Source organism: Giraffa tippelskirchi, chromosome 4 (genome assembly GCF_054371585.1).
Source record: "Giraffa tippelskirchi isolate mGirTip1 chromosome 4, T2T-mGirTip1v1.2.pri, whole genome shotgun sequence".
NCBI lineage: Eukaryota > Metazoa > Chordata > Mammalia > Artiodactyla > Giraffidae > Giraffa > Giraffa tippelskirchi.
In genome coordinates, this window is record NC_137278.1 from 161,392,781 (window position 1) to 161,409,822 (window position 17,042).

Below are 17,042 nucleotides of genomic sequence, written 5' to 3' on the forward strand. Positions count from 1 at the left end.
AACGAATAGTGACTACTTAAGAGAACACCTGTATAATAACATTTTCATCTAAGTTGAACCAATGCAATGTGTTAAAAGTGTCTGTAATTATGTCATGCCCCCTTTTCAGTAGACAACATTTATTTGCTTCTCCCAAAAGATATATTAGGCACAAGTCTCAGTTTTTTTTTAACTTCAGTTAGAGGCAAAAATCAATATGAAATACAAAGTGCCTAGAGGGCAAAGACTGATTTAAAGGTTGCATACCACTCTTTTATTTTTCAGCTTTCATTCAACTTGATTTTAATTTGAATTAATATGAAGAATCATATTTGTAATCTTCTCTGATTTATCTCTATAGCACTTGACTAGCAATTAACTTCTTTATTAATAAGAAAATTGTAGGGGCTTGAAGTTTCCTGAGAGGTTTTGGAAAATAAAGAGAAAAAAGAACATAATGACCTCCTGTAGTGAGTCTGTTCTCTTTCCCTCTTTGGTCTTTGTTGACTCCTGTATCTACATGTCTCCTGCCAAATTTGGTTTTAATTCATCTGTCTTCCAGAAGGACAAAGCTGCTCTTCAGCTTCTCAACTGATATCCTATGAAACCCACTCCACTGCCCTTTATTACACTCACAGCCTGTAGGGGATAACCCGCACTGAGCAGTGTAGGAGCTAAATGCAAAGGAAAGAAAAAAACATCCGTATTTTTAAGGAAACACACTGAGCATCAGGCCTAACCACCAAGCAAAAAGGGAAAATCAAATGAGGAAGTATGTATCCTGCAAATGAAAAAATAGTACCCAGATGGTTGTCAAACCCTAAGTAGATCTATTTTAATAACCAAAACTAACTACAGATAAACTCAAATGATCTTTATTAACCCATAGGCGGGCAAGACTGAATTATCTTGTATTACTGGATTCGGTAGCAAATAATGTGTATTCTTTCAAAGAAGGACAATTTTGTTGTTATTAACTCAGCATTTATATACCAGTTCTACCACTTGGAATGGGATATATGTTTGAGCAAGTCACTTGGCTTCCTGGAGCTTCAATTTCCCTCATGTGCAAAAAGAAGGAGAAGAATATTTGATTGATCTACCTCACAGTTATAGAAATCAGACAAAATAATAGAAAATCCAAGCCAGAAAGTTCTTAAAGCATTATTCAAATGTAAGATAATACCTCAGCATCACCACTTTATAGCCCTAATACCTTCAAGTTCATAACTACATATTTATTACAAGATTTAATTAAAAATATTTAATATCAAGTGAGTGAAAAAAATATTTTAGCAGTTAAAAAACAGAAATAAAACTTTAAAAGGTATTCATTATTCTTTAGTTTAAAAGTCTACCAGAAAAATGCAAATAGTAACTTCATTCAAAAGTAAATGTTAACTCGAAACTCAAGAGAAAACTAGGACAGTTTCAATTTAATCTTAACTGTAAGGCAAACTCATCCATCATTCAATACTATTTACCTTGTAAGAGAGTTGCAATCTGGAGAGATTTCTGAGATGGATGTTCTTTCAAAATGTCTAAGACAGTTCTACCTAAGCTATCTTTTATGTTGGCATCAATTCCTGAAAGAAAAAGAAAAACCCACTAGATGTACACAGTGGAGTATCATCAGAAGATACTTTCAATATGTAACTGCTCTAATTTCAAAAGTATACAGACAAAGCACTTAAGGAAGTTGTTTTTTTTTTTATAAGCCCTACACACACACACACACACACACACACACACGATTTTAGTAAGAAAGAAGATGGAAGTCTACTGATGCCAAAGATTTGGAACATTTTTGATCATGAATTAACTCTTAGAGGGCACTGACTCAAACATTAACTTTTCAGATTACAGCTATTTTAGGTTATAACTACTTAACAAAATTGTAGACTATCAAGTTGAAAAATATTAGAATGTAAATTCCTTAAGTATAAAGGTCATGTGATTTATATATTCTGTATAATATGATAAAAATAACAATAATGTACCATGTAAGCAATATAACAGCGGTCTTAGAATACTTTAGTATTCACAGAAGTTGAAAAAGTAGGACTATTTTGAATTATTGTTCAAATACTAAGTCAAATATTCCACATTTATTTATACAAGATTATATTCAATATCAGCAATACTCATCAAATACCTGATGAGCAAACTTCCTAATGTGTGTAACCAAAATGCCTTTGGAATCCTTTTAATTCTGAAAATATTTATAGTAAAGAGGTTTTACTATAAAGAGTTTAATGTAGCAAATAGCAAAAATGTCTATAAACTTCTCAAATATCTAACTGCAAACAAAAGCCAATTTTCAGGATCTGGCCTCAAAAGTTAACTCATTATAATAAAATTATTAAATATTTGCTTAAATTTGTATGGAAATGTGTTACCAGCACACATACGTCATTTATTATATCACTGCATTACATATCAAAGTTACATATACATGAAATTTCAACTTTGAATAAGAACAATAACAATGCAACAGTCTGCTAATACTTTTCATTTAACATTTTTACTGAGGAAAATAAACGCACTAAATACAGTTTATAACATAGAAGAGTCATATATATTGTTCACAAGCATGAATTTGAATCCCTTTTGATCTTAAAAAAAAAATCTGACCTCGGTTTCAATTTTATTTCAATCATAATACACATATGGAGACAAACAAGCCTACTTTGTTGTTCCTTCAGAGCTTTCCCGCTAAAATTTCCCTTTAAATCACTGAAGCTTACAAACAATAGCTACTCAATCAATGAATTAACTGGGCTTCCCTCATAGCTCAGTTGGTAAAGAATCTGCCTGCAATGCAGGAGACCTTGGTTCAATTCCTGGGTCAGGAAAATCCCCTGGAGAAGGGATAGGCTACCCACTCCAGTATTCTTGAGCTTCCTTTGAGGCTCAGCTGGTAAAGAATCTCCCTGCAATAAGGGAGACCTGGGTTCCATCCCTGGGTTGGCAAGATTTCCTAGAGAAGGGAAAGGCTACCCACTCCAGTATTCTGGCCTGGAGAATTCCATAAACTGTATATTCCATGGGGTCACAAAGAGCTGGACACGACTGAGTGACTTTCAGTTTAATCCACTTTAATGATGAATTACTAGAAGGAAAATTCACCTTAAGGATAGGGAACTCTAATTTCTGTTTACCACTGTTCACAATATAAAAACTTAGGGAAAGTTGCATATTATTTAATAAATCAAGCAATTGTCACAGCTTCACAGGAATCAATTCCTCCCTCCTATAGAAGGCAGAGATTTTCTCCCTCTTTTGGTAGTTTCTCTAATGTATTTTAATATGATTTAAATGCATAAAATTATCACTTCTTAAAGCTTTTGATTAAAGAATCTATTGAAAAGGAAGATGAACATTTATATCAGTTTTTTCCCTAAACACTGAGGCTCAATTGTACACGGTTCTACACACATAAAAATTTAGAGTGAAGTAAAAAAGGTAATGTGGGGTAGGGTGGATTGTGTCATTTTCCTTTGTCTGTTTCTGGAGTACAAATAGTTTTTGGCAAGATAAGCTCCATGGAGAATCATGATAGTTACCTGTTTCTAACAGAACTCGTACAACATCCACTTTTCCAAACAAAGCTGCTTCATGGAGTGCACTCCCTTTTTCTGTCTAGAAAAAAAGAAGAAGGAAAAAGATTAGGAAAGCTAAGGTTAAAAAAAGTATATCCTTTTATGCGTTCATACAAATTGTTTGTAATCTTAGCACTCTCTGACAGAAGAGGAGTGTGGAATAAAGAAGAAATTCTAGAAACAAAATCCAAAAGCTTAAGTTTGTGAAATATCTGTGCTTCTGTGTAGCCATTTGACCTTGTTATGTTTATAAGTCTCTCATTTTCTTTCACCCTCAGTCGTTCTCAGATATAACAGAAGAATAGTAATGCCTACCTCACGAGGCTTTTGTGACTATGTGAGCTCATGTAATTCAACATGCATTAATTAAATACCAACTCTACACCAAGAATAGTTAAGGGGTGTTCTGAGGTATGGAAATATGATCCTGATTCTTGTACATTTACATTCTATCAGAGGAGACAGATGTGTAAATAAATATTAATGGCAAATAAAATCACAACAATTTAATGTGCCTTAAAAAACTTGGAAAATATTCTCCTTGCTTTCCTTTCCATACCCTCTCTTGTCCATCCCAAGTCTCCCCAGACCTTCTGTACCTTATTCATGCTGCAAGCATACTAAACATTTCATCAGTATCATTCTCTTGTTTTCTTCCCCAAGAATCTCAAAAGCTGGTCCCTCTGCCTGGCAGCATAGAACTCCTAGCCCTGTTTACCTCACCATTACCTATACCACCAGTTCTCAATCTTCAGCCTGAATCAGAATCACCTAGAGAGGTTGCTGACCAGATTTCTGGGCACCACCATGAGTTCTGACTCAGTCACCTGGGATGCGTGTGTGCGTGTTATGTTGCTTCAGTTGTGTCCAACTCTGTGCGACCCTCTGGACTGTAGCCTTCCAGGCTCCTGGGTCCACAGGATTCTGCAGGTAAGAATACTGGTGTGGGGTCCATGCCCTCCTCCAGGGGATCTTCCCGACCCAGAGATAAACCCACAGCTTACATCTCCTGCTTTGGTAGGCTGGTTCTTTAACACTAGTGCCACATGGGAAGCCCCAATAATAAGGGTCTAGTGAGTAAAATTGAGAACCACAGACCTACACTACATGTCAAATCTTAGTTTAAATATAATTTCACTCAGGAAGTATTGCTTGCCTCTAAAGTGTAGCACTTTCCCTGTGTGTTCCACATCAATCTAATTTACCTCATCATAGCACTTATAGTATTACATTACAATGTTATATGATTATCTATTCCCTTTAATAAACTATAAGTTTAGAGGAAATGTAGACCATATCTATTTTTTCATCATGGTATCACCAATGCCTAGTAAAAAGCTCCGTACCTCAGAATACTCTTCAACTATTCTTGGCGTAGAGTTAGTATGGAAATTAAGAATTATTTTGAGGGTAGAAGGAGGGAGGAACATAACACAGAAGACAAGAATTTGTGAGCACTGCAGGGAAAGATTGGTTTCTGCTCTGAGGATGATCAAGGAAGATTCTAAGAGAAAGTTTTTCACCTATGCTAATGGTAAAGTTTTTTAAAAAATTTTCTTATTGCCCTTAGGTATAGTGATCCTTCCTTTATCAGTCACGTACACAAGTACATTATTGTAGAAAGAGGCCTGGACTTTAATCAGTAAGTCTTAATTCACATTCTGGGTTTATGAGCTATGTGTCCTTAGGCAAGTTTCTCAGTCTTTAAATCTGATTCCTCACCTCTCTACTGGAACTTAATAGCTCTCAATCCCACAAGATAGCTGTGAGATTTAGATTCTAAATGTGTCAACATATTAAACACAAAGTACATACTCAAAAATTAAAGTCAATTTCATTTCTTTGTTTATTCACTAAATTTTAGACTGAATTCCTGGTGTATGTCAAACTGTGTGCTAGATACTGGAATAAAGGAAACAATTACTAAGAAGACCACACACAGCTGCCATCTAGTAATAATTTTTCATGTGGAAAGCCCTCAAGTTAGAATGAGGTTAGAGAGTAGGACTTATATCCCTTCATATTTCCCAACAGTGTAGCAGGATACTTCGAATTTAGTAGTTACAAAAATACATATGGACCATTTGCCTGATTTAAAAATGCTAATATTTCTTCCTGTAAACTTAACATGTAATTAAGATGTAAATTTTAACATCTGTATCTCAAAGCAAAGCAAGAACACCATTGCTTTGGAAGCACAGGTACAAGAAGACTCACTTGACAGCTCACATCCATTCCTGCTTCCAGCAGCACCTGAACAACTGCCTTGTGACCATTGCGTGCAGCAAGGTGTAGTGGTGTGTGCTTTCGGGTGTTGCAGCTCATTAAGTTAGGGTGTGCACTGATGATCATTTTGACCACTCTAAGCCGTCCATAGAGGGCTGCCAGGTCCAGAGGTGTTTCCAGCTTGCTGTTTCTGATGGTAGGATCAGTGAGCTCTTCCAGGAGAACAGCAACTACCTCTGAGTGTCCATACTGAGCTGCACAGTGTAGAGCAGTTTCATTTTCATTGTTCTGTTAAGACAAAGACATACAGTGCGAGTTCTCAGAAATTCAATTTGTTATGAAAATCTAAATATAGTAATTTAAAACCTGAGATGCTTTGAAAACATACATTTGAGATATATGCATTTTAATAAGTATGTCTAATAGAACTTTATATTTGGTAATTGTATCTATCACTTATCATATTTTATTTTTGTCACTTTAGTTGAAAGAATCGAACTTTTCCCTAAACTATATATTCTAACTTCTAAGAGTGATAAACGATTTAGCTGTGTTGGTTGGTAGCCCTGCTGGGCCCAGATGGTTAATGTTATCTGCACTGTGCATCAAGCCTCTGTGACATCTGTTAATGAGAGAGATTAATAACAATACACCTTTAACAGACTGGCTTTCCCAAACATAGTTGAGAGAGTAAATTCTCTGATAATGAAAGATTTACAGAAATATTTCCCAAATCAAGTTTCATTTTATCTTCCATTTAAGTATAAATCCTCGCTTCTTTTGCAAAGAGAACAAAGACGTACTGGCCCTAACATTACCCCATATCTTTTTGAAATATAATCATGAATTGAGAGGCAGGTCTATACCCATATCTGGACAAGTTACAAGGAGTATTATATGTGTAGCTTATAAGTGTTTCAGCTGAGGGAATTCCCTGGCAGTCTAGTTGTTAGTACTCTGCATTTTCACTGCTAAGGGCCTGGGTTTGATTCTTGGTCAGGGAACTAAGATCCCATAAGTCGCATGGTGTGACTCTAAATAAAAATAAATAAAAATATAAGTGTTTCAGCTGAAAATCAATGAGATTTTCCCAGGAATGTAGCAGAATAATAAATGTTAAAATCAACAAAACTGAACCCCACTGCAAGAGAAATGGAGCTTTCAATTATTTGGGCAGATAGTATAGGTATACGCAGTATGACTATGCCATGAGGTGGAAAGGTCAATTATGAGAAATGGGAACATGAAATTTTAGTAACAAAAATGCAATGTACTAAATGAGGGTTCTAGAGAGCAAGGGAGGATGTCATCATCACAGTCACCATCATAGCTAACATTATGTGCAAAGCACACACAGTTGCATTTCATACGTGCTTACTTATTTAATCCTCATTGCTGGCCTGCGTGTGTGCTCAGTTGTGTCAGACTCTTTGTGACCCCATGGATTATAGCCCACCACGCTCCTCTGTCCATAGGATTTTTCAGGCAAGAATACTGGAGTGGGTTGCCATTTCCTCCTCAAGGGGATCTTTCCAACCCAGGGATTGAACCCATGTCTCCTCCAAGTATCCTGCATTGCAGCTGGATCCTTACCACTGAGCCACTGGGGAAGCCCCTAATCCTCACTAGGAGACAAATAGTATTATCATTGTTCCCATTTTACAGATGAGGTAACTGAGGTAATGTGTAGTTGAATAAGTAGCAGTTACACAGACTTATACAGCCATTTAGTATTGGAGCCAGGGTTTGAACCTAAATAGCCTAGACCCAAAGTTGGTACTTTTAATAACATCTTCCACAGCAACTGTTATGACTACCATTTGCTCAGTATATAAAAACTTTACATATATTGTCTCCCTTAACCCTTACAAATGATCCTACAAGACTAATATTAACATCTCCACTTCATAGGTGAAGAAACTAAAATACAAAAAGATTAAACTACATGTCCATGGAGAATCAGGATCTTTTGGAAACTGTATCATTAGAATCCAAAACCTATTTATGCTTTTTCCATTGTACCACACTGCCTGCCATGTTTTTCTATACTGTCAAGGAATAAAAACAGAAAATTAATGATCTGAAAGCAGAATTTCTATGGATTTTGCCCAAAAGAACACCAATTGAGTTGAAATAGGAAGTAGCTGCTTAGACAGCTGTTCTAAACATTCAAACCCAAACAAATGTTATTGTTCCAGAAAGTAACTCAGTCTTGCTCTGGATGATAAAACAATGCAGGTAAGTAAGCTGAGAGTAGAGAGTAGATTTGAAAACTTAAAAAGAGGAGTGACAAGGGGGAAAAAAGCACAGAAAAAAGCTTCTTACTATTTTACTTTCCAAAAAGTATCAGGAGAGAGCCTTTGAAGGCCAAACTCAGATGAAAAACATACTCTTTAAGGACAGTCAACAAAAAGTTATGATCTGATAGATGGGGGTCCAAAGGAGATACTGTTTTTTCTAGCATTTTGAGGATGCCATTACTGTTGTTAGTTTAAATGTGTTACCATAGTCTTCTTCCTCACAGAGACTTAGAACATAGAGGCTTACACTCCCTGATTTTATTATCTGGTCAAGTCTTATAAACCTGTTTTAAAAATCAATCTTATTACTTTAAACCATGAAAATATGATATAGAAATATGCCTCTTGACTAAACCAAATTTCCCATTGGTTGAAAAGAGATTAAATCTCATTTTTAAGAAACACAGCACCTCTTTGAGGAATAGAAAAGTGAATTATGAAACAATTCCTCAAAGACCTCTCTACCTTGCAAAGGCCTTAGCCTAGGAAATTATAAGTGCAAAACTGAAATTTTCTATTAACTCCAATTATCACTATTCAGATCTCAAAACAAATATTTCAATCATTCAAGACTTAGGAGAAAATATTCATAGAGTTTATCCATAATATCTAAGATACACTTGGCTTGTCACATCAGTGAAGATCACAATTGTGGTATCTTTAGAAAAACCATGGTTGTATACTCATATACATAGTCACTAGTGGTCTAAAAAAATCCAATTTGAAATAAATAGGCTGCAGTAACATACTAATTAATAATTGTTAGTATATCTACACTTTGTTGTTATTGTTCAGTTGCTAAGTCATGTCTGACTCTTTGCAACCCCATGGACTGCAGCATGCCAGGCTTCCCTGTCCTTCACTATTTCCCAGAGACTGCTCAAACTCATGTCGATTGAGTCAGTGACACCATCCAACTATCTCATCCTCTGTTGCCCCCTTCTCCTTTTGCCTTCAATCTTTCCCAGCATCAGGGTCTTTTCCAGTGAATCAGCTCTTCGCATCAGGTGGCCAAAGTATTGGAGTTTCAGCTTCAGCATCAGTCCTTCCAATGAATACTCAGGGTTGATTTCCTTTAGAATTGACTGATTTGATCTCTTTGCAGTCCAAGGCACAGTTTGAAAGCATCAGTTCTTCAGATGTCTACATTAAACATTCTTAAACTGTTTTGAATTCCTTCTTTTTTATCGGATAAGTGTTCTCTAAAAAATTAGGACAATTCCAGACAATGGGTGGCAGTATGAAACTGGCTTTAAAAAAGCTATTTACCAAAGGCCTTACTTCAAAGTAACAGTAATGGAAACTATCTAATACTAGTTGGATTTGAAGTTTTGGTGAATGCAAAGTTTGAAGTTTTGGTGAATATACTTATTAGAAAAGGTTCCTCTGGTTTTTGTCCTAATGCAAAAATAAAGAGAAAACGGAGCAGGTGGAAGAAAAGAAAAGAGGGAGGAAAGACAGGAGGGAAAAAAAATGAATATACAAAGAAATATAAATTGAAAACATATATAACAGAAAAAGAAATAATAAATGAAGTGACAAAAGACAGGAAAGATGCGGCAATTATAAAAACCATAATTAGGGCAGAGTCCACTTTGTTTTCAAAATCATTTCACTCTAAATTGACCACTAATTCTAGGGCAGCATAAAATGGTGACCCTAGTTGAAGTGCTAACATGTGCTTATTAGCAACAGTAAATCATTCCATCTCTGAACCTATCTTACTATAAAATTAGAATATTACCTTCCCTATAACCTTAGAATACAACTAATAAGTCAAGGGTGATAACATATGGGAAAATGCCTCATAAACTTAAAATATTAAAAATGAAACTTAGAATTATTTTGAAAGAAAGCTGTATAATAAACCAAAGGTAGCATTCAGAAATCAGAATGAAGCCCTGACGGTTATGCATAATTTTAACATCATAACATAATGTATTACTGGTTATAAACTTGGGCTTTGGATCAGAAAAAACTGAGTTCAGGTACTAATTGCATTTCTTAGTAGCTGTGGTATCAAGGGGACATTACTTAGTCTTTCTAAGGTGGTTTCCTCATATATAAAGCAGGAACAGTAAGTAATACCTACCTCATTAGGCAATGGTAGAGCTTAGAAAGATAATGTAGATGAAGTACTCTGCACAATGCCTGGCATATAGCAAGCACTCCATAAGTGATAGGATTTATGATGTAATGCCAGTGCACTATTGTGGAGGGCTCTGAAATTATAGAGATCTTAGTCCAAGTCTCAGTTTAAGTCACTCAGTAATGTGTGAACTTATATGCGTTACTTACCTTTACTGAGCCTGATTTCCCGTCTATAAAATGGAAGTGATAACAATCACTTCAGAGAATTGTGAGAATTAATTAAATAACATATTGTAGGTAAAACTGCCCAGTTATCATAAATCTCAGTTAATGTTCATTATCATTTTCATTCCTGCCCTCTATTGCTTAAATACATAAAGGTATATAATTAATTAGTATACTTCTGTCCCATTTGGGGGGGGATAAAGCTAAAATCAAAATTTACCTATGAAAACAAAATTTCTACATCAGAAACTTTTAGAAGAAATAACATTGAATGAGAGATCTATGTTAGTTCTAAAGGAGTATGTACATAATAACAAACAAAAAATATGGAAAACATGATATTAAAGAATCTCAAAAAATTTCAACTCATTTATAAAAGAAACCACAACATAAAGTAACAGAATTTAAAAAAGAATTTTGAAGTCCAATCTCCTCAAAAAAAATTTTTTTATATTTAAATTGATTTATTCAACATCACAGAAAATAACAGTTTCTCTATGCTACTTAAAATCTTCAACATTTAAATGTAAATGTGGGTTAGGGTTAGGGTTTTTTTTTCCTTATTTTCATGTCATTTAAAAAATATTATTTGTAGAAACTAATATTCCATTGTTTAACCTTGGTTTGTTTTTCCATCTTATTACTTTAGGTTTGCTTTGGGCATTCAGTTTTAAGAATAACCACCAGATGGCTCATCCCACCAATGATCTTTTAACTTGGTTTTCTGAGGAACAGGGATCATTCTCATAAATTTCCTTTTTAGCATGATAGATAAAGACAGCCATACCATCATTTTGTAAAGACTTGAATATACTATTCTCATAAAAATATTCTGCATTTTGTAACATGCAAACATGGACATTTTATTGTTATATATATTAACAAGACATTTTTCCAATTAATAAAACATTTTTCCTGATTAGTTCTTTACACAACTGCATTTTCATATAAGAAAAATATTATATTTTCTTCCCTTTGCTGTATACAGCTAGCAAGTATTCATTTTTAATCTGAATTTCAGTCAAGTATCTGCAAAGTCTGTACCCATATGAACAATATGCTAATTGTACTGTATTACACATGCTTGCCCTAGAGTAACCTCCTTGCATCGATACTGGACAGCTGACAACCTGCAGCTTAATGCCCTGTTTGTAATTCAACTGTTGGGCTGCACGCTGGTTTTCAAATATAGTTTTACAAAATGGGAACAGTAGGGGGCATGCAGAGCTCATTTGTTATCATACTGTACCAGAGGACTGTATTTTACTTTCTGGAATCTGTGATCTTATTTATTTAGAACACTGAGAATGGCATTATTTTTAAATATATGCATTAAGTGTAACATAGATACTATGTAGTTGCAAATATTTTTACTTTATCTGTCAGTTTCATCCTGCTGCTGTGTTTTACTGAACTTACTCTAGGCAGTAAGTTACTTACTTCACTTTCACTTTTCACTTTTATGCATTGGAGAAGGAAATGGCAACCCACTCCAGGTGTTCTTGCCTGGAGAATCCCAGGGATGGCAGAGCCTGGTGGGCTGCCGTCTATGGGGTCACACAGAGTCGGTCACTACTAAAGTGACTTAGCAGCAGCAGCAGCAGTAACTGTATACATTGTATTTGCATTTTAATTCACAAAATAGCATTTAATATAAAGGTGCTCTGTAAATGGTAAGGTATTATGCAAATGATAGCTATCATTATTGTTCTAGCATTTAAAATTTTATTAAGAAAAACTACTTTCACATTATGAATGTGAATTCTGTTCTATCTTTAAATATTCAATAACTAAAAAATGGATGCTCATGTAAGGCAGGCAAAAATACTAGAACTACTTCATTTATGAGGGATTTTCTTATTAACAAATATCTTTACAAATGTCCAACTTAGTGCCAATGTACCTATAAACAAATGCCAAAGAAGTTTTCAAATATCTCCTTTAGCAAATTCAGCAGTAGAATGGTCTTTGGCAGGGTAAAGACAGAAATAATCAATTTTTCAATGTGGCTTTGAATTCACAAAACTCTCAAAAATCACAGCATGAGCAAATACTTGACAAATGCACCTGTTCATTGACTCTGGAATGTGATGGTCCATGATGAATAAGAATCTTCACAATTTCCACATCTCCTTTCCAGGCAGCCAGGTGAATAGGAAAATAACCTTTGTTGTCTGCTACATTTGTTGATGCCTCATATTGAAGCAGTTTGAGAACTATGTCCCTAAGAAGGAAAAAAAAATACAACAACAGAAGAAAATATGCTGAACAATATGGCTACTATTAAACAGATAATCATAAAAGTATGTTAGATACTGACTGGAAATTTAGAGTAATCCTTCAAGGTACTGAGACATAGAATTGGGTTTAAGAGTTTGCCTATTCAATATTTGGCTATTTTACTTACCTGGAACAAACTACCACCATACACACACACGCGCGCACACACACAGCATTCACTGACTGACCCATACAAGTACTAGAGATCTTTTGGGCAAAATTTATTTAATTTTATTAACCGAACAAATTTAGTAAAATAACTTAAAAGTATACCTCTTCACATCTTTTTTAAAAACGGAGTATTCCCAGAAAACTTATATCTGAGATTTAGTCTGAAGGAAGAGTTGAGGTGCAAGCAAACACCCTGTTTACAAACAAAAAGTTATCATCCTGCCAAAAGACATTTAGGGAATTATACATCATTCCTACAGAGAACTGGAATAAAGGATTGAAATTCATATAAAAGAGAAAGCAGCACAGTAGGAAAGAGACCCTGAAAGATTGAAAAAAATTAATAACTTTCAGCCATGGCACAGAATATACTTTGAATGTGTGTTGTTTATACTTATATACTCTTTCACTTTCCTCCTCCAAGCCTAAGAAATCATTTTAAGAGGGAAATTTATTTATGAGACAAGTTCTATCACTGACACAATTATTCTAATGATAAGATTTCAGAGAAAATAAACCTCCTTTTAACATTTCTTTTCTAAAAATAGTATTATTTTATAAGCTCTGAATTTAAGGGCCTTGAATGTAAAGTACCAGTTATGCAAGTGAAAGTATTGTTGCTCAGTCATGTCTGACTCTTTGCGACGCCATGGACTGTAGCCCACCAGGCTCCTCTGCCCATAGAATTCTCCAGGCAAGAATACTGGAGTGGATTGTCATTCCCTCCTCCAGGGGATCTTGCCAACCCAGGGACCAGGATCAAACCCAGAGATCGAACCCAGGTTTCCTGCATTACAGACAGATTCTTTACCGTAAGAGCCACCAAGGCAGCCCAGCTATGCAAACTACCAATAATATGACTGCTAGAGTATCAATTAGTCTTATTTTTGTTTTTCTTTTCTGTAGACAATAATAATAATAGTGCTTATTGCTCAACACTGGTAAGAACATTAAATGAGAACATAAAAGAGAAGCCATTCAATGAATAGTAAAACACTATACAAATATTAGTGCTTGCCCCAAGTAAAAATAAAATTCTTTAAAAGTAAAACTGCTTCCTTCAAATCACCTTTGGAAAAAATAGTCTGAAAATCAGAAGGAAACCTGAAATTTGCCCAGTTTCTATGCTTCTTCTCACCTCTCCACCACGTAAGAGTTGTTATATAAGCTCTTCCATTCTGAGATAAGTAACTTACAAAGTGGTGAAAAGGATTCAATACTTGAGAATAACAAAAGCAGCGAAGAATCACAAGATCTGGTTTGAGGTCTTAACTCTCTAATACTTAGTAACTTGGTGTGTGTATGGGTACCTGTGTGTGCTCAATCACTTCAGTCGTGTCCGACTCTTTTTTTTTTTATTAATTAATTTATTTTAATTGGAGGCTAATTTCTTTACAATATTGCAGTGGTTTTTGCCATACATTGACATGAATCAGCCATGGGTGTACATGTGTTCCCCATCCTGAACACCCCTCCCATCTCCTTCCCTATTCCATCCCTCAGGGTCATCCCAGTGCTCCGGCCCTGAGCACCCTGTCTTATGCATCAAACCTGGCCTGGTGATCTATTTCACATATGGTAATATACATGTTTCAATGCTATTCTCTCAAATCATCCCACCATTGCCTTCTCCCACAGAGTCCAAAAGTCTGTTCTTTATCTGTGTATCTCTTGCTGTCTCGCATATAGGGTCATCATTACCATCTTTCTAAATTCCATATATATGCATTAATATACTGTATTGGTGTTTTTCTTTCTGACTTACTTCACTTTGTATAATAGGCTCCAGTTTCATCAGAACTGATGAACTGATTAGAACTGAACCTCATTAGAACTGATTCAAATGCATTCTTTTTAATAGCTGAATAATAACCATTGTGTATATGTACCACAGCTTTCTTATCCATTTGTCTGCCGATGGACATTTAGGTTGCTTCCATGTCCAAGCTATTGTAAACACTGCTGAGATGAACATTGGGGTACACGTGTCTCTTTCAATTCTGGCTTCCTTGGTGTGTATGCCCAGCAGTGGGATTGCTGGGTCATATGGCAGTTCTATTTCCAGTTTTTAAGGAATCTCCACACTATTTTCCATAGTGGCTGTACTAGTTTGCAGTCCCACCAACAGTGTAAGAGGGTTCCCTTTTCTCCACACCCTCTCCAGCATTTGTTGATTGTAGACTTTTTGATAGCAGCCATTCTGACCGACGTGAGATGGTACCTCCTTGTGGTTTTGATTTGCATTTCTCTGATAATGAATGATGTTGAACATCTTTTCACGTGTTTGTTAGCCATCTGTATGTCTTCTTTGGAGAAATGTCTGTTTAGTTCTTTGGCCCATTTTTTGATTGGGTCGTTTATTTTTCTGGAATTGAGCTGCAGGAGCTGCTTGTATATTTTTGAGATTAATTCTTTGTCAGTTGCTTCATTTGCTATTATTTTCTCCCATTCTGAAGGCTGTCTTTTCACCTTGCTTATAGTTTCCTTCGTTGTGCAAAAGCTTTTAAGTTTAATTAGGTCCATTTGTTTATTTTTGCTTTTATTTCCATTCCTCTTGGAGGTGGGTCATAGAGGATCCTGATGTGATTTATGTCAGAGACTGTTTTGCCTATGTTTTCCTCTAGAAGTTTTATAGTTCCTGGTCTTACATTTAGATCTTTAATCCATTTTGAGTTTATTTTGTGTATGGTGTTAGAAAGTGTTCTAGTTTCATTCTTTTACAAGTGGTTGACCAGTTTTCCCAGCACCACTTGTTAAAGAGATTGTCTTTTCTCCATTGAATATTCTTGCCTCCTTTGTCAAAAATAAGGTGTCCATAGGTGCGTGGACTTATCTCTGGGTTTTCTATTTTGTTCCATTGATCTATATTTCTGTTTTTGTGCCAGTACCATACTGTCTTGATGACTGTAGCTTTGTAGTATAGTCTGACATCAGGCAGGTTGATTCCTCCAGTTCCATTCTTCTTTCTTAACATTGCTTTGGCTAGTCAAGGTTTTTTATATTTCCATACAAAATTATTTGTTCTAGTTCTCTGAAAAATACCGCTGGTAGCTTGATAGTGATTGCATTGAATCTATAGATTGCTTTGGGTAATACACTCATTTTCACTATATTGATTATTCCAATGCATGAACATGGTATATTTCTCCATCTATTTGGGTCATCTTTGATTTCTTTCATCAGTGTTTTATAGTTGTAACTCTATAGACGGTAGCCTGTTGGGCTACCTCTGTCCATGGGATTCTTCAGGCAAAGATACTGGAGTGGGTTGCCATGCCCTCCCCCAGGGGATCTTCCCCATCCAGGGATCAAAGCTGCATCTTGTGCAGCTCCTGAATTGCAGGTGGATTCTTTACCAATCTTGGACAATTCAAATAACCTATGTCTCTCTTTCAGACACTGTTAAAATGGAATTTAGAGATTACATACAGCTGCTGGTCTAAAAGGGTTGTGGTATGAATCAAGTGAGAAACGAATATTACTATAAAACTGTATACAATCAAAAACTATTCTTAAAGCTGTTTGCTCAAATGTTAAACAATTTTTGCCTTCTTTCTTTAACTGAAATATATCAGTATTTAAATAAAAGGTAAAATAACACCAAAGGAAGCATTGTTAAATACCTGGGAGTGATCAGTAGAATTTATCCTACCAAAAAAAAAAAAGCCTTCTCCAAATCCATATATTAAAAAAGGACAATTATGTGAAGGGTTTTAATTTCATTCTTCAATACCTAAGCAAATCAAAAAGAATTCTGAAACTTCTAAAACATTTCCTTTCTAAGAGGAAAGAGGAAAATTTGATGGAGTCATCAATACTGTTTTCTTTTACTCTCAAACCATTCATAATTTCATTTGTTCTTGGGCTCAATTTTTGTTGACATTTTCAAATAATGTGTGTGATATGCATTTATTATCAGGAAGAGTTATGATACAGTGAAAAAACTGACCATCTTACTAATTATTTGCATTATGTAAGTTACTACCATCTAATTTCTAAATCAGAAAAGAATAATCTGCATGTCTATAAAATTGTCTTTGGTGAACACCAAGATTCTAAATAAATACTATTATTTATATTTAAGTTTTTTAGCTTATTTTATTAAATAAATATTCTATAAAATTTATTTTTTAATTTAAATTTATTTTAAAATCTTTTCTCTTATTCA

At 35.0% G+C, this 17,042-nt stretch overlaps 1 protein-coding gene across 5 annotated transcripts in view; it reads right to left on the reverse strand.

The window, feature by feature from the left end:
- ANKS1B (ankyrin repeat and sterile alpha motif domain containing 1B) overlaps positions 1-17,042 on the reverse strand; it is a 1,049,816-nt gene that overhangs the window by 901,763 nt on the left and 131,011 nt on the right. For all 5 annotated transcript variants that reach the window (XM_081595385.1, XM_081595384.1, XM_081595383.1 and 2 more), the window contains exons 3-6: positions 12,491-12,647; positions 5,799-6,095; positions 3,546-3,621; positions 1,464-1,565 (exon numbers count right to left, since the gene is read on the reverse strand). In XM_081595385.1, coding sequence (XP_081451511.1) covers positions 1,464-1,565; positions 3,546-3,621; positions 5,799-6,095; positions 12,491-12,647 — 632 coding nt within the window. The remainder of the gene's footprint in view (positions 1-1,463; positions 1,566-3,545; positions 3,622-5,798; positions 6,096-12,490; positions 12,648-17,042) is intronic.